The sequence below is a fragment of the Bufo bufo genome, chromosome 8 (genome assembly GCF_905171765.1).
Source record: "Bufo bufo chromosome 8, aBufBuf1.1, whole genome shotgun sequence".
NCBI lineage: Eukaryota > Metazoa > Chordata > Amphibia > Anura > Bufonidae > Bufo > Bufo bufo.
This window is the reverse complement of record NC_053396.1, coordinates 17589007-17611318: the sequence shown is the minus strand read 5'-3', so window position 1 is coordinate 17611318 and position 22312 is coordinate 17589007. Positions and strand designations below refer to the sequence as shown.

The 22312-nt window shown below is 49.6% G+C and overlaps 2 protein-coding genes across 3 annotated transcripts in view; both read left to right on the top strand.

Annotated features, from left to right (window-relative positions):
• Window positions 1-15561, top strand: part of CCDC187 (coiled-coil domain containing 187) — a 61962-nt gene extending 46401 nt beyond the window's left edge. The window contains exons 25-31 of the mRNA XM_040404781.1: window positions 1261-1347; window positions 6826-6947; window positions 7109-7191; window positions 7450-7526; window positions 8683-10799; window positions 14082-14237; window positions 14785-15561. Coding sequence (XP_040260715.1) covers window positions 1261-1347; window positions 6826-6947; window positions 7109-7191; window positions 7450-7526; window positions 8683-10799; window positions 14082-14237; window positions 14785-14817 — 2675 coding nt within the window. The 3' untranslated portion in view covers window positions 14818-15561. The remainder of the gene's footprint in view (window positions 1-1260; window positions 1348-6825; window positions 6948-7108; window positions 7192-7449; window positions 7527-8682; window positions 10800-14081; window positions 14238-14784) is intronic.
• Window positions 15562-21422: 5861 nt separating this feature from the next.
• Window positions 21423-22312, top strand: part of QSOX2 (quiescin sulfhydryl oxidase 2) — a 42880-nt gene continuing 41990 nt past the window's right edge. The window contains exon 1 of one of the 2 annotated variants that reach the window (XM_040404799.1): window positions 21423-21729. In XM_040404799.1, the coding sequence (XP_040260733.1) occupies window positions 21474-21729 (256 nt within the window). In that variant the 5' untranslated portion in view covers window positions 21423-21473. The remainder of the gene's footprint in view (window positions 21730-22312) is intronic. The other variant, XM_040404800.1, reaches the window with a different exon arrangement.

Below are 22312 nucleotides of genomic sequence, written 5' to 3'. Positions count from 1 at the left end.
TGAATAGTTACCATGGCTGCCAAGACGCTAAAGTCCTGTTTGCCATGGTAAAGTGCGGGGGAGCAGTATACTTACCGTCCGTGCGGCTCCCCGGGCGCTCCAGAGTGACGTCAGGGCGCCCCAAGCGCATGGATCATGTGATCACATGGACACGTCATCCATGTGCATGGGGCACTCTGACGTCATTCTGGAGCGCCCCGGGAGCCGCACGGACGGTAAGTATACCGCTCCCCCGCTCCCCGCTCCTACTATGGCAACCAGGACTTTAATAGCGTCCTGGGTGCCATAGTAACACTGAACGCATTTTGAAGACGGATCCGTCTTCAAATGCTTTCAGTTCACTTGCGTTTTTCAGGATCCGGCACCTCCGGCAAATGGAGTACACGCCGGATCCGGACAACGCAAGTGTGAAAGAGCCCTTAAGGGGGCAGGCTGCTGTGGAGGTCACTGTTAAAGGGGCGGACACTGTGGAGGTCACTGTTAAGAGGGCAGGGGCCACTATTAAAGGGGCAACTGCTGTGGAGGTGAGTGTTAAGGCAGCGGGGTACTGTGGAGGTGACTGTTAAAGGGGCGGGCCCGTGAGGAGGTCACTGTCAAGGGAGTGGGGTGCTGTGAAACTCATTATTAAAGGGGCGGGCTGCTGTGAAGGTCAAAGTTAAGGGGATGGGCTGCTGTGGAGGTCCCCTTTTAAAGTGGCAGGGCACTGTGGCTGGTCAGTGTTAAGGGTGGGGGACTGTGGAGTTCACTGTTATGGGGGATACTGTCGATATCTTTTAACGACACACACAAACAATAAATGAAATAGATGAAATATACCCGTGCGAAGCCGGGTCCTTCTGCTAGTATATATATATATATACATAACCCTGCCGTACATTATGTGTGTATAGGGATTATATATAGGGAATATGTATGTGTGTATATATATAATAGAGAGAGAGCAACCTTCCGCCTTCCAACATGTTTACTTTATTTTCCGGGTCAGTACAATTACAGTGATACCACAGTTTTATAGTTTTTATTGTGTTTTAATACTTTAAAAGAAAATAAAAACTTTAAAAAAAATGAAAAGCTTTTGTTGCATCGCTATATTCTGACCCCCATAACTTTTTTATTTTTGCGTATACGGAGCTGTGTGAGGGCTGGCTCATTTTTTGCGGGGTGAGTATATTAGTACCATTTTGGGGTCTGTATAGTTTTTGATCACTTTTTAATATTTTAATCATGCAGCTTAATCGATATATCCTATTTATTCTACAGATCTCATTATTCCAGCATCATCATCACCTCCGGAATCCAGCGCCTCAAGGAAGTCATCGAAAGAAGCGGCAGCCATTTATTTCTACGGTAAGAATAAGCTATGGGATGGAGGGAGAGCGGCCCAAGTTGGGTAAGCAGGCCCTGTCCTATGATGCACTTAAAGGGGTTGTCGCATGAAAAATATTCAACTTTTTTTTAAAATCAGCACCTGGATCTGAATCCTTTTGTAATTAAACATTTAGTATAACCACTGAGCTATTCACTGAAATCTATCTGTATAGCGCCACCTGCTGTTTGCCCTTTTTCTAATATCTATGTCCTGCTCAATGAGTTGGATGCACACGCTCAGTTCCATCCATCAGCTGCCCCCTAGAAAGTGCATGCCCCCTGAGCTGCAATGGCAATTGGAGCAATGAATGAGGAGATCTCTGGATCCATGTGAGTTACGGGGCTGGTTCTAGCTTTGTTAGAAATGTACTAGATGTCTTTTTTATTTATTTATTTTTTTATTTATTTTTTTACATTAATCGTGGGATAACCCCCCACCGCCCCCCTCCCCCCGTAATCTGCCTCTGCCGATGCACATAAATAAAAGGAACCGTCTTACAGCAAGGCAGAGGCGGGCGTCGCTCCAAGACTGGTCAGGGAGAGGGTTGGATGTTTTTTCTCCTGGTTCAGCCCTGCCTGTGCCAGGCCTAACAATTACGACTAGGTAAGAAGAGCACCCATCCAAAGAGGTGTGACCCCTCTGGACCGTCCCTATAACCTGGCTAGAATACCTTGGATATGACCAACCCTGCTGAGCTGGCTCGTTAGGGAAGTCCGAGATAGAAAGTTGGAGTTGATCCAATCAGCATCGACCAATATGGCTTTTTTTCTTTTTCTTTTTATATTTGATTATTGTTTTAAAGGGGTTAGCCAACCCCTATAATGACCCTCCCCCCAATACCTGGGCCCCTCATATAGATTATTCTCACCCCGCACCCGCGTTGCTCCTGATTCCCACATGGCCGTCGCTGCATCTCCCCATATTAACGGATCGAAACAGCGGAGTAACAGCAGATCCCAGGGAGTAGGGTAAGTATAACCTATAGGAGGTGCCCGGGCATTGGGGGGGTCATAATAGGGGTTGGTTAACCCTTTTAACTTGCATTTGACTAAAAGGGAAATTTTAATTGTCCAGTCTGTTGTGCTAGCTGCTCGTATCTCCCCATTCATTGCTCCAGTTGCTCTGCTAGATTCTCTTTAGGCTGGAAGCTTGGGGGGAAGGGGGGGGGTCCTTTCTGCTGCCGCTCTCTCCCTCTCAGAGCTCCGGGGGTGGGGGGGTCCTTTCTGCTGCCGCTCTCTCCCTCTCAGAGCTCAGGGGTGGGGGGGTCCTTTATGCTGCCGCTCTCTCCCTCTCAGAGCTCCGGGGTGGGGGGGGTCCTTTCTGCTGCAGCTCTCTCCCTCTCAGAGCTCAAGGGGGGGGGTCCTTTCTGCTGCAGCTCTCTCCCTCTCAGAGCTCGGGGAGGGGGGTCCTTTCTGCTGCAGCTCTCTCCCTCTCAGAGCTCGGGGGGGTCCTTTCTGCTGCAGCTCTCTCCCTCTCAGAGCTCAGGGGGGGGGTTCTTTCTGCTGCAGCTCTCTCCCTCTCAGAGCTCAGGGGGCATGTTCTTTCTGCTGCAGCTCTCTCCCTCTCAGAGCTCGGGGGGGGGGGTCCTTTCTGCTGCAGCTCTCTCCCTCTCAGAGCTCAGGGGGGGTCCTTTCTGCTGCAGCTCTCTCCCTCTCAGAGCTCAGGGGGGGGTTCTTTCTGCTGCAGCTCTCTCCCTCTCAGAGCTCGGGGGGCATGTTCTTTCTGCTGCAGCTCTCTCCCTCTCAGAGCTCGGGGGGGGGGGGGGTCCTTTCTGCTGCAGCTCTCTCCCGCTCAGGGGGGGGGGGTCCTTTCTGCTGCAGCTCTCTCCCTCTCAGAGCTCAGGGGGGGGTCCTTTCTGCTGCAGCTCTCTCCCTCTCAGAGCTCAGGGGGGGGGGTTCTTTCTGCTGCAGCTCTCTCCCTTTCAGAGCTCGGGGGGGGGGGGGGGGTCCTTTCTGCTGCCGCTCTCTCCCTCTCAGAGCTCAGGGGGGGTCCTTTCTGCTGCAGCTCTCTCCCTCTCAGAGCTCAGGGGGGGGGTCCTTTCTGCTGCAGCTCTCAGAGATCAGGGGGCATGTTCTTTCTGCTGCAGCTCTCTCCCTCTCAGAGCTCAGGGGGGGTCCTTTCTGCTGCCGCTCTCTCCCTCTCAGAGCTCAGGGGGGGTCCTTTCTGCTGCAGCTCTCTCCCTCTCAGAGCTCAGGGGGCATGTTCTTTCTGCTGCAGCTCTCTCCCTCTCAGAGCTCAGGGGGGGTCCTTTCTGCTGCCGCTCTCTCCCTCTCAGAGCTCAGGGGGGGGTCCTTTCTGCTGCAGCTCTCTCCCTCTCAGAGCTTGGGGGGGGGTCCTTTCTGCTGCAGCTCTTTCCCTCTCAGAGCTCAGGGGGCATGTTCTTTCTGCTGCAGCTCTCTCCCTCTCAGAGCTCGGGGTGGGGGGGTCCTTTCTGCTGCAGCTCTCTCCCTCTCAGAGCTCAGGGGGCATGTTCTTTCTGCTGCAGCTCTCTCCCTCTCAGAGCTGGGTGGGGGGGGGTCCTTTCTGCTGCCGCTCTCTCCCTCTCAGAGCTCAGGGGGGTTCCTTTCTGCTGCAGCTCTCTCCCTCTCAGAGCTCAGGGGGGGTCCTTTCTGCTGCAGCTCTCTCCCTCTCAGGGGGCATGTTCTTTCTGCTGCAGCTCTCTCCCTCTCAGAGCTCGGGGGGGGGGGGGTCCTTTCTGCTGCAGCTCTCTCCCTCTCCGAGCTCAGGGGGGGGGGGGTCCTTTCTGCTGCAGCTCTCTCCCTCTCAGAGCTCGGGGGGGGGGGTCCTTTCTGCTGCAGCTCTCTCCCTCTCAGGGGGGGGTCTTTCTGCTGCAGCTCTCCCCTCTCAGAGCTCGGGGGGGTCCTTTCTGCTGCAGCTCTCTCCCTCTCAGAGCTCAGGGGGGGTCCTTTCTGCTGCAGCTCTCTCCCTCTCAGAGCTCAGGGGGGGGGTCCTTTCTGCTGCAGCTCTCTCCCTCTCAGAGCTCAGGGGGGGTCCTTTCTGCTGCAGCTCTCTCCCACTCAGAGCTCAGCGGGGGGGGGGGGTCCTTTCTGCTGCAGCTCTCTCACTCTCAGAGCTCAGGGGGGAGGTCCTTTCTGCTGCAGCTCTCTCCCTCTCAGAGCTCAGGGGGCATGTTCTTTCTGCTGCAGCTCTCTCCCTCTCAGAGCTCGGGGGGGGGGGGTCCTTTCTGCTGCAGCTCTCTCCCTCTCAGAGCTCAGGGGGGAGGTCCTTCTGCTGCACCTCTCTCCCTCTCAGAGCTCAGGGGGCATGTTCTTTCTGCTGCAGCTCTCTCCCTCTCAGAGCTCGGGGGGGGGGGGTCCTTTCTGCTGCAGCTCTCTCCCTCTCAGAGCTCAGGGGGCATGTTCTTTCTGCTGCAGCTCTCTCCCTCTCAGAGCTCAGGGGGGGGGGGGTCCTTTCTGCTGCAGCTCTCTCCCTCTCAGAGCTTAGGGGGCATGTTCTTTCTGCTGCAGCTCTCTCCCTCTCAGGGGGCATGTTCTTTCTGCTGCAGCTCTCTCCCTCTCAGAGCTCGGGGGGGGGGGGGGTCCTTTCTGCTGCAGCTCTCTCCCTCTCCGAGCTCAGGGGGGGGGGGTCCTTTCTGCTGCAGCTCTCTCCCTCTCAGAGCTCGGGGGGGGGGCCTTTCTGCTGCAGCTCTCTCCCTCTCAGGGGGGGGTCTTTCTGCTGCAGCTCTCCCCTCTCAGAGCTCGGGGGGGTCCTTTCTGCTGCAGCTCTCTCCCTCTCAGAGCTCAGGGGGGGTCCTTTCTGCTGCAGCTCTCTCCCTCTCAGAGCTCAGGGGGGGGGTCCTTTCTGCTGCAGCTCTCTCCCTCTCAGAGCTCAGGGGGGGTCCTTTCTGCTGCAGCTCTCTCCCACTCAGAGCTCAGCGGGGGGGGGGGGTCCTTTCTGCTGCAGCTCTCTCACTCTCAGAGCTCAGGGGGGAGGTCCTTTCTGCTGCAGCTCTCTCCCTCTCAGAGCTCAGGGGGCATGTTCTTTCTGCTGCAGCTCTCTCCCTCTCAGAGCTCGGGGGGGGGGGTCCTTTCTGCTGCAGCTCTCTCCCTCTCAGAGCTCAGGGGGGAGGTCCTTCTGCTGCACCTCTCTCCCTCTCAGAGCTCAGGGGGCATGTTCTTTCTGCTGCAGCTCTCTCCCTCTCAGAGCTCGGGGGGGGGGGTCCTTTCTGCTGCAGCTCTCTCCCTCTCAGAGCTCAGGGGGCATGTTCTTTCTGCTGCAGCTCTCTCCCTCTCAGAGCTCAGGGGGGGGGGTCCTTTCTGCTGCAGCTCTCTCCCTCTCAGAGCTTAGGGGGCATGTTCTTTCTGCTGCAGCTCTCTCCCTCTCAGAGCTCGGGGGGGGGGGGGTCCTTTCTGCTGCAGCTCTCTCCCTCTCAGAGCTCAGGGGGCATGTTCTTTCTGCTGCAGCTCTCTCCCTCTCAGAGCTCAGGGGGCATGTTCTTTCTGCTGCAGCTCTCTCCCTCTCAGAGCTCAGGGGGGGGGTCCTTTCTGCTGCAGCTCTCTCCCTCTCAGAGCTTAGGGGGCATGTTCTTTCTGCTGCAGCTCTCTCCCTCTCAGAGCTCAGGGGGGGGTCCTTTCTGCTGCAGCTCTCTCCCTCTCAGAGCTCAGGAAGGGGTCCTTTCTGCTGCAGCTCTCTCCCTCTCAGAGCTCAGGAAGGGGTCCTTTCTGCTGCAGCTCTCTCCCTCTCAGAGCTCAGGAAGGGGTCCTTTCTGCTGCAGCTCTCTCCCTCTCAGAGCTCGGGGGGGGGGGGTCCTTTCTGCTGCAGCTCTCTCCCTCTCAGAGCTCAGGAAGGGGTCCTTTCTGCTGCTGCTCTCTCCCTCTCAGAGCTCAGGAAGGGGTCCTTTCTGCTGCAGCTCTCTCCCTCTCAGAGCTCGGGGGGGGGATTCCTTTCTGCTGCAGCTCTCTCCCTCTCAGAGCTCGGGGGGGGGTCCTTTCTGCTGCAGCTCTCTCCCTCTCAGAGCTCAGGAAGGGGTCCTTTCTGCTGCAGCTCTCTCCCTCTCAGAGCTCGGGGGGGGGGGGGGGGGTCCTTTCTGCTGCAGCTCTCTCCCTCTCAGAGCTCAGGGGGCATGTTCTTTCTGCTGCAGCTCTCTCCCTCTCAGAGCTCAGGGGGCATGTTCTTTCTGCTGCAGCTCTCTCCCTATCACATCTAGGTTGGGTGACAACCAATGGTCACCATTACAGCTCCCAAAAGGGTCGCTAATACACCCTGCTACTTATATCAGGCCTAATGAGACGAGTGGCGGCCATATTGGTTGTCCCTCCACTTTCCCTGTATCCGATGTATGACCCTAGGCTTCTTTACTGTGATAAAACACTGAAATTTCGGCGTATACATGCTAATGGCCGCCCTCGTGACTGCCTGCATTTATCCAGATTAATGTTCAGCTGCCAGGAATTTATCACCACACGAAGGTGCAGGGAGGAAGAGGAGCCCTTCTAATGTGTCTGTGTGCATTGCAGATGGAGCAGCCGCGGGCAGTTCTTCATCAGGAGATGGAGCACAAGTGACGGGATCTCTCCAGAATAATCTAAGCCATCCGTGTCCGACCCGGGAAGACCTGAGCCAGGAGGACGGAGCTCATGTATGCACCTGTCCTGGGACCTCCACTAATTTAAAAAAATAAATAAAAGGGTCCCTGCACTGCGGGTGGGAAAGGTGGAGGTCTCAGGATTCAGACCCCCACCAATCTGGTGATACCTGATGTGACATAATACATTTTTATGTATGTTTTTTTTTTATTAGGATGAGATAGTCTCTGCAAGCAAGATAGAGGAGCAGACATTTCTAAATATGCAAGACAGGGAGGAACCTGCAGGAGAACCCAGGTAAGAAGGTGAACACTGACGAAACCACAATGGTGCTTGGCATCCTACTGTCAGGATGTATTCTTTATATTCTTGTCTTTGTCTACCTCTGGAAATAAACGGTACCAGGTTGTCTGGCGCCGCTTGTCTTCCCCGTTGGAGCTTGTATGTGAATCAATGGTGCAGGCTTCAGCCAGCTGTTATCCAGTGTCCATGGCCTCCTCATATCTGAACGAATCTTCAAAGTGACCCATATAATCTTCTTCTTTTATACTCTAGTGATGATCTCAGCTTGAAGCATGAGGATAAAAAGCGAGAAACTGCAGAAGTCCAGAGCTTGGAAGAACTCGGACAAGGTGAGATGTTTGCAGCAATCCTTGGGCGTTGCGGGCAAGATCGGCGTGTAGTCCAAGTCCTAGTACCATGGACACTCATACGCAGGTAGTTAGTTACCATTCTCAATACATATTGGTGTGGGTAAAAGCTTGACCTCACCCTTGACATCTGGGAAAGTTTGTAAAAATTGGTGAAAATTAGAAAGGCGCTAAAGTTGCAGGTGGGTGCAAAGTAAAGGAACTTAACCTGACCATACACATTATCAGCAGGTTTGACCAACTGTGTAATCTGTATGGGGGAAGGGGGGGCGCCGACTCTTCTCCAACAAGGGTCATAAGGGCTGTTAGATTTCAACATGCTCATTCCTTTTTGAGGAGTCTGGCAATGGCTTACTACCTCTCTTCCTTCAGAACACATGTATGCTTGGCCGAGCCGAGCAGAGCAGGCACGTATTGTCACGGATGGTGTTGCAGAAAGCTGGAACTTATAAATAAACATCCGACTGACTTGATCCCAAACTAAGGAGCATATGGGTGAGCCCTATAAAACCCCTAGAGCTCTCCCTGACTGCTATGCCCATGCAAAGGTCTTTATGGTAGACGATTGCATGCCCGCGTACCTCATACTGTGTGACACCTGAAAACCCTATAATAGTGAGGGGACACGACCACAGGCTCCCTGCACTTAATATGGACGGAGTCAGGGTCACCTAGATTCAAGCCAGCAAGGAAACACAAATAAAGGAAAAACACTTATCTGAGGAATCAGCAGTAGCAGCCTCCATCAGTGAACAACTCATCCAGGAAGAAGTATAAACCGCAAAGTGAGGCAGTATGGGAGGGAATATAAAGGGAGACAATTAGTGTAAATAGGTGACAGCTGGCAGAAGGAAAGGAGATGACAAAGTGAAACCAAAACAAAGAACGTCATGCAAGAGGTAGAGAAGAACGTCTAACAGACCTTCTCACAGGACTGGCGGTGACACGTATATGGAGGGTCAGGAGAGATTGTGGTCTCAGGCTTGAAGATTAGCACTTCATGTGATTGAAACCTTTCATGTTTATTAGTATATACTGACCCTGGTAGGTTTCGATATGGTCCATTTTCCCTAGACATGTTTAATAAATGTTATATTGTGAGAAGGTAACCAGATAATTTATGTTATTGCATCTTTAGATTCCAGTATAACACCAGAAACCCAAGAAGCGGAAGGCAGCGACCACTTGGCAACCAAATCCCTTGATGATGACAGTTCTTGCAGTATTTTGGCTCCTTCCAAATCAGAAAGCATCTCCCAGGCACCAGACGTTGGGAAGCTTTCTCCCTCCCTTGCAGAATTTCAAAAAGTTTCTGCTAAACTCATTAACATCTCTGAAAGCTCCGTCTCTGCATCTGACCGAGGGAAAGCAGGTGAAGACACGGAGAGTGGAGATTCAGAGGTGTTCGACATGGAATCTTCAGAGTTCCCGTCTGGTGGACCATCATACACGGAATTGGTAAAAGGCGATATCATGTCTGATAATGACAAGATGTCTTCTCCAGCAGAACCTCCAGACTCTAGAAAACCAGTCATTTTGGTCATGAGAGAGACACAAAGTAAGACTGAAAGGGCTCCATTGGCATGTGAATCCTTCCCAACCTCTGAGGACTTGACAGAATCTGATACAAAAACCTACGGTATAAACCATTTAGCTGAAAATCAAGAAGGTAGCGTAGGCAGAATTACCGGCATACACAAGTCGACGTCAATGACTCCGGAAGAGGACGGTAATGCGGCCAGAATGGGTTCACCTGACACTAAAGACCAGCAAAGAGTGACAGAAACTAATGAAAAACAATCCGTTACGGAAAGTGCAATCTTCAGGAAAATTGAGATGATGCCACTTCATGCTACAACTTCAAAAGATTTATTTCAGATTAAAAGCTTTCCACATCGGAGTGAGGGAGACATCATATTCATCACGGATGAAGTTCTCCAACCTATCGAAGACACCTTGTCAGAAATCTTGTCTCCAGTTGATGAAAAGCTTTCCTACGAAAGCGCAGACTTGTATTCTCCACCACAGGATCAAAGCGAAGAGCTCCCATCTCTCCCAAGAGACCAGGGCTCGGTTAAAAGCGGGGACAGTGACACAGAAGACTTCCCCACCCCACCTGAAGAAATAGCTTTCTCCATATCTGAAAGTTTCCAAAGCAGTAGGGAAGCCAGCCTCATCGATGAGATCCATTTATTATATGATAGCCTACTTACAGAGGACACTCTCCTTCCACCAGATGAAATTATAAATACTGAAAATTCTCCACTTGAGACTGAGAATTTGAGAAGGTCGCCTGAGATGGTAAAGCCATGTAGACCGTTCCTGACATTATCCAAACCTGAAGATGGTGTCCATGATCCCCTCTCTACATTTGAGATTGGAGACCAGGTATTAGTCAAGCTTTCGAAACCGGGCACCTTAATGTTTAAGGGGTTGATGTCTTTCAAAGTGGGGTATTGGGCGGGAGTAGCCCTTGATAAGCCTGAAGGAGACAACGATGGAACATATGAAGGCATCAGATATTTTGAATGTCCTACGAATTGTGGAGTGTTTGTCAGACCTAGACAGATCTCGCTCATGTTGTTCGATGACATGGATGGATCTGATCCACAGAAGGATGAGGATGATGATTATTCGTTTGGACCTTCTCCAGGAGCTGGCCCACCCCATGATGAGGGTGGTGGAGATACAAGCAGAAGACAAATTAGAGAAAGGGATGAAGAAAAGCAGTCTTCAGAGAAGGACACCAACCAGAACCAGTCAAGGTCATGCAGTCTGGAAACATCAGAAAACATTTCCCCAAGATGTTTACATACACACCCTGAAGAACCTGTTGGTGAAAATGAAAATCCTGGTCAGACCTTGGGAATGAAGCAGTTTTGTAGAGGTGACACTAACAAATTAATAGTGCCAAACCCTCCGCAGCATGACAAACACAGATTGCTTCTAAAGGTTACAGACGAGCTGATCAGCAGAGTCTTAGGTGATGCCATTGAGACATATTTTAAAATATCTGCCCCCCGGAAGGAGTCAGTGATGAATAGGAGCGGGGACGAGGAAGACAGATGTATAGTGGCTGGAGAAGGATTCTACAATCAGCTCCCATCAGCGACCATGCGAGAGGCAGCTGGATATGTGGACACGTTAGTGACTGATGTTATAAATGACTGCATTAAAGAATATAAGAAAATAAGAAGGAAGAAAGGACGAGAACATATACATTGGTCTTCCAGGAGTCTCACTAGCCCTTTCCTGGTATGTATGTACGTATGAATACTTTGTTGTCCATTTTGCTGGAACCCCGATGAATCAGTTCTAATCTGCTGGGTAACCAGACGGCAAGTATTTAATTTCCCTGCAGCGCCTCCACAGGGGAAGTGAAGCATTACACAGTTGAAATCAATAGGCTACCAGTGTAATGTACAGATGTGTGGGGTCCTCCAGAGCGATTGATGCTCCTTTTAGTTGTTTTCCACTCTGAGGGAGTCTCACTAAGACAATCCTTGCTCAAAGTCAAGCCGTGTCACCTGTGGTGATGTGCTGTTACCACTAGGAGCATCTGTCAGCAGTTTTGTACCTATGACTCTGGCTCACCTGTTACATATGCGCTTGGCAGCTGAAGACATCTGTGTTGGTCCCATGTTCATATGTGCCCGCATTGCTGAGAAAAATGAAGTTTAATATATGCAAATGAGCCTCTAGGAGCAACGGGGGCGTTGCCGTTACACCTAAAGGATCAGCTCTCTGTATCTTCTGCGCCCTCTGCTCTTTGACAGGGCCAGACGTTATGATGTTTTCACTGCCTGGCGCAGAGGGCAGGGCAGTTGTAAAGAGAGCAGAGCTTCTATGTGTAACAGTAATGCCCCATTGCTCCTAGAGGCTCATTTGCATATATTAAAACTTCCTTTTTCTCAGCAATGCGGACACATATGAACATGGGGCCAACACAGATGTCTTCAGCTGCAAAGCGCACATGTAACAGGTCAGCCAGTGTCATAGGGGCAAAACTGCTGACAGATGCCCTTTAAGTGTTTGCTGCAACCATGCAGGTCTGCATTCTGGCTCATTGGGGGGGGGGGGGGGATCCTGAACAGAGGACCCCCACCCATGACATCTACATGTCCTAATACAACATATGGACAGGGGTTGTTATGTTATGAGACAATCCCTTCAAGCAGCCCTGTAATAATGTTGTCTCCAGCAGCAGGAGATGATTGTGCTGATATTACAGACACGCATGATTAAGGGGGGGTACGTGACCCCCGAAAAGTCGCGCAGCCATGGGGTAGCAATCAGTTTAGCGCTCTCAGGATTACTCTGCATTATAGCGATTTATTTATATGAATAATACAAGCAAAGCTTCAAAAGAGTGAGTATTATCTATACCTCACGAATAACCTTTTGAATAAGACTAATACGACTGAGTGGATTATGTGGATATCATTGTGGTATACGTGGTATACGATGGGTGGAGCGACAGTTTGATGATTGAACTGATATTACAGGAGGCAATGGAACAGAAGGAAGGAAGCATTTAGTGGGGAAGGATCAGGATGCTCTGCAGCACAGAGTATTTCAGGATCACACAGCAGGCAGTGACCTATTCGCTCATGATGCACCGCAGGCACCATATAAGAAGTGATGAGGAGGGGATAGGAGGCATGCATACTTATAGGAAGGCTCTGCAGCAGCGGCTCCGGGGTCTTCCATTTTGCTCATCTTGGTGATATTTCACATACCCCCCCCTTAGTACATGCAGTAGACACGTAATGACCCAGCGCTCCAGCTTCTCTGGTTTCATCCATCAGTGCTCCGGGGTTATTTGCTCTACGGATATTGTACCCGGCGTATGTACATTGGCTCGGTGTTGAGGAGGAACCCAGAATTAAGCGCTACTGCCCGGGTTTTAGTTACGGTTGACAAACCACTTCATTTGCCTAAGACTTAATTGTGACATCTCAAGCAGTATTAACCCTGAGCTGCCTATAACTGAAGCCTATAGGGATAGCAGACACACCGCACTATAGTGCCAGGGCATCCGAAGTGAAGACAGAAGCAGCTTTGGGAACAGTCATATTTAAAGGGAATCTATCACCTGAGGCCTCCCTATCCAGACACATAGCTGTGACTCTCCTGATTAAAACGCTGTTTTTCTGTTGTTGATCTGAGGCTCCGTTCCCAAGTTATGATATGTTTTCTATTCTGCAAAGCAGTGAGGGAGGAGCTGACCACAGAAAGGGGTGGAGCTTGGGTGCAATAAGAGCAGTGGTGACGCCCTCATTGCATCAAAGGCCTAATTTGCATATTAAGAAAAAGGATCATAACTCGGGAACGGAGCCTCGGATCAACAAAAGAAAAACAGCGTTTTAATCAGGTGAACCACAGCTATGTGTCTATGCAGACATTTTGATGGGGAGGTCGCTAGTGACAGATCCATTAAAGATGTAAATGTATATTGTATTGTTTTACGTCTACAGCTCCTTTGCGGGCCTGTATGGTGACAACTCTGCATAGGCTGTTAGTGTGGTTGTACGTCTGTCTGTCCTTTACCTTTTTAACAACCTGTTTTACAACAGCGTTTAAGCAGATCACACAGGCTGTTCTGGCCGTGCACAGTCTGCCGGACCCGTAACTACCGGGTGCTGCCAGAACAGCCTGCAGTATCTGTCAATGCTGGGCACAACCATGTGCTGCCAGGACAGCCTGCCTGATCCATCACTGCCGGGCACAACCGTGCACTGCCAGAACAGCCTGCCGGATCTGTCACTGCCGGGCACAAGCGTGCACTGCCGGGAACAGCCTGCCAGATCCGACACTGCCGGGCACAACCGTGCACTGCCAGAACAGCCTGCCGGATCTGTCAATGCTGGGCACAACCATGTGCTGCCAGGACAGCCTGCCTGATCCATCACTGCCGGGCACAACCGTGCACTGCCGGGAACAGCCTGCAGTATCTGTCAATAATGGGCACAACCATGTGCTGCCAGGACAGCCTGCCGGATCCGTCACTGCCAAGCACAACCGTGCGCTGCCAGAACAGCCTGCCAGATCCGTCACTGCTGGGCACAACCGTGCACTGCCCGAACAGCCTGCCAGTTCTGTCACTGTTGGACGCAACCGTGCACTGCCAGAACAGCCTGCCGGATCTGTCACTGTCGGGCACAACCGTGCTCTGCCAGAACAGCCTGCCAGATCCATCACTGCCGGGCACAACCGTGCTCTGCCAGATTCATCACTGCCGGGCACAACCGTGCACTGCCAGAACAGCCTGCCAGATCTGTCACTGTCGGGCACAACCGTGCACTGCCAGAACAGCCTGCCAGATCTGTCACTGTCGGGCACAACCGTGCACTGCCAGAATAGTCTGCCGGATCTGTCACTGTCGGATGCAACCGTGCGCTGACAGATCCTTCACTGCTGTCCAGGCATGCTGGGTGTTGTAGTTTTGCAAAAGCTGGAGGGCTGCAGATTGGGCATCCCTGATATGATAGATAATAGATAAATAAAGACTGATCTTCTAAACATGGTTTCCTCCAGGTATCAGGTGAGGACATGACACCAGCGTTACCGCTCTTTACTGATGGGATCTTTGAGAATCTGGTGAAAGATTCCCTTCAGGTGATTGTGAATATAAATGTCAGCAGAGCTGATCAGCGGCCGCCACCAAGAGTAGACGCTGTTCCCGCCAGGTGGGTGAGTTATCGAAATCCGCTATTTCTTGGTGTCACCAAGGATTTCTAGTCGTCCTCTTCTTCCAGGATTTTTGCTTACGAGCAGCAGCTCCTGCACATGGTTGTGTCTGATGTTATAGCTCGTTCCCATCCAAGTGAATGTAATACCAGACTCAGCCACAGAGCGGAGCTGTGCTATGATGGCTCCATGACCATCATACAACCTCAGTGGTCCCCTATGAGAAAATGTATGATAGTCGCCAGAACTCCAGCTGGGATGCGCAGCCTTTTCACTCATAGGGGTTACATTGTAATGTGGCCATAACCCACCTTCTTAGCCATAACAGCGCCACCCTTGTCCAGTGTCTGGTATTACATTCAGTTAAATGGCATGAGCTGCAATGCCGAACACAACCCATGGACAAAGGTGGAGCTCTTTTGGAAGAAAAGAAAATAGGCCTTCTTTTCTAATCCTGGACGTTCCCTTTAATTTTTTTTTTATTTTTTTTGCCAATTCAGAAAATATTAATAAAATAAAATGTGGCTAAATTATATTCTGATTCTTACAGGTGAAGAAACTCACGAGGGCGGACATCCCATAAGCAGTGCACCAGACGGTGGAGACATCCTGATGCTCTACGACGTGACCGACCCGCGGGATGATTCATATTTCTGATGTGTGTTGGGTGATTTTTCTCCTTATTTGCACTGTAATTAATGTGATCATTATTTATACTCAGGATGAGAAAACTCTGAAACTCTGGCTTCTTTCTTACAAAAACGGCGCCACACCAGTCTGCAGGCCATGGGCGGTACTGCAGCTCAGCTCCATTCACTTCATTGGTGCTGATCTACCATACCAGGCACAGCCTATGGGCAGGCGTGGCATATATTTATTTTTTTAGACAGATGAACTTTTTTACATTTCAGGGCTTTTTTTTATTTATATATGTAAAAATCACCATACAAATTTGTAGTGAATAAAAAAAATAATAATAATTTTTTACTTTTTCTTGCCCTCCACAACGGCTGGTGCTTACACAGGGAGATCACAGCCTATGTTTGTGAAGGGTATGCTTTAGGGAGCCATTTTTTGGGCTCCTGCCAACAAGTCATGTTGGGGTTTATTCACGAGACTTTTTTTTTTTGGGCTGTGTACTCAAAACCGCATCAAAAACGACATTGGAAACTGTATTTAGCCTTTTGATGCAGTTCTGAATGTGGTGTTTAGAAAAAAAATAAAAAATTCTCATGTAAATGGACCCTAAAGCCTCAGCCCCAACTCAGATCCCGAATGTTCAGTCTGACCCGGAGTCACCAGGTAAATCTGGATTTCGGGCCTGTACCTGGCACACTAGATTGTGTTACTTTGCTTATATCTTGTGTTTTTGTAAATTTTTGTATTTTATTAAACAATTTTTGTAAAGATTTTTTTTGTCGAGCTGCACTTGTTGATGTCATCGGTGTTGGTCTGAATGGCGGCCGTATCGTGTGACCTCACCAGTTGTTTTTCCGAAATGCATTACAGTGTCCAGGTGTGGACACCACTTCTCTGTTTATGATGTCACCCATTACACCTGTTCTTGCTGTTTGGACTGACACGCGTGGGACGACTCCGGCCAGGAACGGGTGTGAAAGTTACCATCGGATGGAAGGTTTTAGACTCCAGGGCATGGAGCATCAAAATGTCGGACTCCAGGGATTAGTGTACTTGCACATTGGACATCAGGAACCAGGGATTAGGGTTTCATTTTTCCAAAGATGTGATTTTCACATGACTTTGCTTCCGCCCCGAGTCTCAGCGATGTATATGTAAAATTTCAAGAAAATTGGATAATATTTAGGGGTTGCACACATCGATTACTACTCTCACTCCTGTACCTAGGAGGTTGGTCTAAAAACGACTTTAGTTTCAGGATCCCACGGGCTCTGCATCAAGCAAGGTGGATGGCAAAGGCAATACACGCACTTAAAATTGTCCTCTTCACTAAACAGTTGAATATTCCTCAACGAGAATTGAAAGGAATGAAACTGGTTGCACATTTTGTCAGCCTCATATACAGTTGCAAGAAAAAGTATGTGAACCCTTTGGAATGAGATGGATTTCTGCACAAATTGGTCATAAAATGTGATCTGATCTTCATCTAAGTCACAACAATAGACAATCACAGTCTGCTTAAACTAATAACACACAAAGAATTAATTGTTACCATGTTTTTATTGAACACACCATGTAAACATTCACAGTGCAGGTGGAAAAAGTATGTGAACCCTTGGATTTAATAACTGGTTGAACCTCCTTTGGCAGCAATAACTTCAACCAAACATTTCCTGTAGTTGCAGATCAGACGTGCACAACGGTCAGGAGTAATTCTTGACCATTCCTCTTTACAGAACTGTTTCAGTTCAGCAATATTCTTGGGATGTCTGGTGTCAATCGCTTTCTTGAGGTCATGCCACAGCATCTCAATCGGGTTGAGGTCAGGACTCTGACTGGGCCACTCCAGAAGGCGGATTTTTTTCTGTTTAAGCCATTCTCTTGTTGATTTACTTCTATGCTTTGGGTCGTTGTCCTGTTGCAACACCCATCTTCTGTTGAGCTTCAGGTGGTGGACAGATGGCCTTAAGTTCTCCTGCAAAATGTCTTGATAAACTTGGGAATTCATTTTTCCTTCGATGATAGCAATCCGTCCAGGCCCTGACTCAGCAAAGCAGCCCCAAACAATGATGCCCCCCCCCCCCCCACCACCACCACCACCACCATACTTCACAGTTGGGATGAGGTTTTGATGTTGGTTGATGTGCCTCTTTTTCTCCACACATAGTGTTGTGTGTTTCTTCCAAACAACTCAACTTTGGTTTCCTCTGTCCACAGAATATTTTGCCAGTACTGCTGTGGAACATCCAGGTGCTCTTGTGCAAACTGTAAACGTGCAGCAATGTTTTTTTTGGACAGCAGTGGCTTCCTCTGTGGTATCCTCCCATGAAATCCATTCTTGTTTAGTGTTTTACGTATCGTAGATTCGCTAACAGGGATGTTAGCATATGCCAGAGACTTTTGTAAGTCTTTAGCTGACACTCTAGGATTCTTCTTCACCTCATTGAGCAGTCTGCGCTGTGCTCTTGCAGTGATCTTTACAGGACGGCCACTCCTAGGGAGAGTAGCAGCAGTGCTGAACTTTCTCCATTTATAGACAATTTGTCTTACCGTGGACTGATGAACAGCTTGGCTTTTGGAGATACTTTTATAACCCTTTCCAGCTTTATGCAAGTCAACAATTCTTAATCATAGGTCTTCTGAGAGCTCTTTTGTGCGAGGCATCATTCACATCAGGCAATGCTTCTTGTGAAATGCAAACCCAGAACTGGTGTGTGTTTTATAGGGCAGGGCAGCTGTAACCAACACCTCCAATCTCATCTCATTGATTGGACTCCAGTTGGCTGACACCTTACTCCAATTAGCTCTTGGAGATGTCATTAGTCTAGGGGTTCACATACTTTTTCCACCTGCACTGTGAATGTTTACATGGTGTGTTCAATAAAAACATGGTAACATTTAATTCTTTGTGTGTTATTAGGTTAAGCAGACTGTGATTGTCTATTGTTGTGACTTAGATGAAGATCAGATCACATTTTATGACCAATTTGTGCAGAAATCCATATCATTCCAAAGGGTTCACATATTTTTTCTTGCAACTGTATGTTCGCTTTTTGCACGATGCAATTGTAAGTCGATGGGCTCCAAAGAAGGATTTGGATATGCTACAGCTTCTGAGCACTTACCCAGATGCAGACATCAAAAAAAGTGCTCTCACAGTTGCTAAGAGACACCCTTGGTATCTGTCAGAAACAAACGTAGGATTGGCTTTTTTGGACGAACGTATTACTCAGGCTGTTCAGGAAAATAGGACTAAAAATTTAGAAACCAAACCCTCAAAGAAAAAAGAAATGAAACTATTATAGGGTAAAAACCTAGTTTTTGAAGGAAAAGACCTGAGCCATTTCGTTACTAATATAACAAAGACGTTCTTTGAATTGTTTGGGATCTACGACGTGACAGAATACTGCAGTGATTCTCTAAGAAGCCATGTGAACGCTCTTAAGGTGGTCAATGATACCGCAGAAAGAGGAATTGCTCTGCTAAAAAAAGTTTAACGAATCGGTCAGGGATGAACAACAAAAACAATTCTTGTTGAGGGTAGTCGAGCGTCACAGAAGAGTCGTCACCAAGCTAACAAAAGAAGGGATTGCATCGTTCAAAGGTGATTAATATAACACACGTTTTGCCTATTATACTACCTATTAATCTTAGTGTCTAGTTTTAATATTATTTTAAGTTTTTTGATTTCTAGTTTTCCCAATAAAAGTAATTATCATTGAAAAATCTTATTTTTTGCCTACTTTTACAAAACTTATCAAAGTGTGCAACCTCTAAATATTATTATCCAATCTTCTTGAAATTTGGCATATATATCTTTACATCACTGAGACTCGGGGCGTAAGAAAAGTCTGCAAAAATTGTACATTTTATTTTTTTCCATTACAAAATGAAACACCGTACAGGGCATCAAAACATTGGACTCCAAGGACTGGGGTACCTAAACAATGGGGTCCAGGGCACCCAAATATTGGACTTCAGGGACTGGGGCATTAAAATATTGAGCTCCAGGGACTGGGATACCTAAACTTTGGACTCCAGGGCATCAAAACACTGGACTCCAGGGACTGGGATACCTAACCGTTGGAGTTCAAGACACCAAAATATTGGACTCCAGGGAACACGGAACAAAAACATTGAACTCCAGGGAGTGGGGAACAAAACATTTGACTCCAGGTACTGGGGCACCTAAACTTTGGAGTACAGGGCACTAAAATATTAGAATCCAGGGACCAGGTCACCAAAACATTAGACTCCAGGGACCAGGGCATAAAAACATTGGACTCCGGTGACTAGGGCATCAAAACAGTGGTCTCCAGGAACCAGGTTACCTAAATATTGGTCACCAGGGACTGAGGTTCCAAAACATTAGACTCAAGGGACTGGGGCATTAAAATATTGGACTGTGTGACTAAACCAGTGAAATGCAGGGACTGGGACAAAAACCCACTGGACTCAAGGGACTCAGGAAACAAACTACTGGGCTTGTGGTGATTTGGACCATGCACTAAACCTCTGGGTACTTATGGACTCCAGGCTCTGGGGCACTGAACCACACAGGGGAACTTCCGATTGACGGTGAATATGTATTAATGATGCAGAAAATATCCCTTTAATTCTTCATGTTGGATCCTTTGTATAAACTGATTAACCATCGTTATCACCCTGCCCCCTCCAGGGAGACCCTGCTCCCTGCACCTAGAGGCTTAGATTTAGGATTGTGCTTAGTGTCTCAGCTGTGACAACCCTTTTATCTGTCACCAAATTTCCACTCACCATCCCAAATGGGCTGAAGGCATAAAAGGGACGACCGGAACTCTCTCCTATGTAATCCCATCAAACAGCAGCTACTAAGTAAAGAGATCTGAGGCCTGCACCCCCCAACGGTCCCTGCAGGACTTCACTATCAAGATTACTTCAAGGTCTAATCCTTTTCCTTGGCTTTGCTTTGACTCTTATAACATTGATTTCTCCTGATGCCCTTGGAGGGGCGGCCATCTTGTCAGCACCACACTTCCTATGGTTGCTCCTGGCTGGGATTGGATCAGTGTCTAGTATTCATGTTGTTTTGCTCAATTACACAGCAGGTATCCCACCCCATGGTCATGTAAGTAAGACACCAAAATAAATTCAAACCCCTGATCATACTCAAGAATCAGACCCCAGACCAGACCCTTAATTAATTCAGGTCCCAAACCAGACCCCTAAATAATTTAAACCCCAGATCAGATCCATAAGTAATTCAGACCCTAATCAATTCAGACCCCAGACCAGACCCATAAATAATTCCGATCACAGAACAGACCCCTACATTACTTCAGACCCCAGATTAGACCCACATATCAATTCAGACCCCAGACCAGACCCCTAAATAATTCAGACATCAGCCCAAACCCCTACATTATTTCAGACTGCTAATTCAGACCCCAGACCAGACCCCCAAATGTTGACCTCAGACCCCTAACCATCGCTCTGAATAAATACAGACTGGATTTTAACATGCCTGAACTTTAGTTTTTTTGGAGAGATAAGCACTGGTGTCTGGCCGCTGCGTACTACCTTCTCCCCATTCAGAACGCATTTAACCCCTCTCTGTTCCTGTGAGGGATGACGCCACGTATATATATCCCTCACCTGAGTGTATCTCTGCAAATGAACTCCCCCAATGTACATAATGTCATCAGTCACCTGCCTTAAAGGGGTTGTCCCATATGAAGCATTGAAGGCACAGTGCCAGGTTATGCCCTCAGGGTCAGATAGGTGCAGTTCCCACTAGAACTGGCTCCTATCTACAGAATGGGGCCTCCACCATAAGTGAAAAAGAGCGTACCGCGCAAGCGCAGCCACCCTCCATTCACTGCTATGGGACTGCTGTAACTAGCCGAGTGGCTATTCTCTACTGCAGACTTTTGAGCCTGAAAAACGGGGGCCTCATCCGCAGAGATCCTCGAAAAGAAGAGACTTGCAGGTCGAGCATGCTCAGAGCCGCTCCATTCATTTCTGGAAGAAATAGTTGAGTGCTATCCTCACCGATCCAATAGCTATACCTTATCCCTTTAACTCATGCAGATTTTACCAGCGATTTATCATAGATTTTTTGGGGCGCTTATGGTGCGATTGTCTGTACCTTAAAATAGTTTGGATCTAGCACAGATTTAGAAGGAAGAGTCATTTACAGCCACAGTCCTTTAATCCAGCATCTGATAATCCAGGAAGTCCGATAATTGGACGCTAGTTTAGCATTACTGATGTTATCTAGAGCTCTGCATACACAAGGTCTTCAAGGCTGACCGCTCCCATGATGAATACGTGGCCGTTCAGAAGCCCCGGTCCATCAGGGGTTAAGCGCTGCGTCTATTAGCGGCTTTGGTTCACACATCACTTTACTGGAGCTCTGGGAGGGCAGCTCCAGTCACAGCGGACTGGGATGAACAGGGCGTGGCCCGCGGATGGACGCGTCTCCGCCCATATTTCAGATGAAGACGTGACGGGGCGTGGTTCGGTACCAGTTCTCTCCACCTCCTGGCTCTCATCCCCGCCCCCTCCTATGGTTCCCCACTGGGTGACGTCACGGGGTGAGAGGTCGGCTGCACAGTAGCTATGGCCGGCTGTTCCGGGGTACCGGGGCTAGGAGCGGCGCTGCAGGTGCTCCTGGCCGGGGCCGTGTGGCTGGTGGCCGCGGAGAAGACGCTGTACGGACCGCAGGACGCCGGCATCTCCATACTGGAGCGGAAATCGGTGCCCGGCGCCCTGTATAACTCATCCTCCGCCTGGCTGCTGGAGTTCTATTCCTCCTGGTGCGGACACTGCATCAACTACGCCCCCACCTGGCGGGACCTGGCCTCGGATGTGCTGGGTGAGAGCTCCGGAGGGCGGGGGGCTGTCACATATGGTAAAGGGGGGGGTGTAGTGTCCACTGGGGGAGGGGGGTGTAGTGTCCACTGGTGGAGGAGGGGGGGGGGGGTGTAGTGTCCACTGGTGGAGGAGGAGGGGGGTGTAGTGTCCACTGGTGGAGGAGGAGGGGGGTGTAGTGTCCACTGGGGGAGGGGGGTGTAGTGTCCACTGGTGGAGGAGGGGGGGGGGGGTGTAGTGTCCACTGGTGGAGGAGGAGGGGGGTGTAGTGTCCACTGGTGGAGGAGGAGGGGGGTGTAGTGTCCACTGGTGGAGGAGGAGGGGGGTGTAGTGTCCACTGGTGGAGGAGGAGGGGGGGTGTAGTGTCCACTGGTGGAGGAGGAGGGGGGTGTAGTGTCCACTGGTGGAGGAGGGGGGGTGTAGTGTCCACTGGTGGAGGAGGGGGGGTGTAGTGTCCACTGGTGGAGGAGGGGGGGTGTGTAGTGTCCACTGGTGGAGGAGGGGGGGTGTGGTGTCCACTGGTGGAGGAGGAGGGGGGTGTAGTGTCCACTGGTGGAGGAGGAGGGGGGTGTGGTGTCCACTGGTGG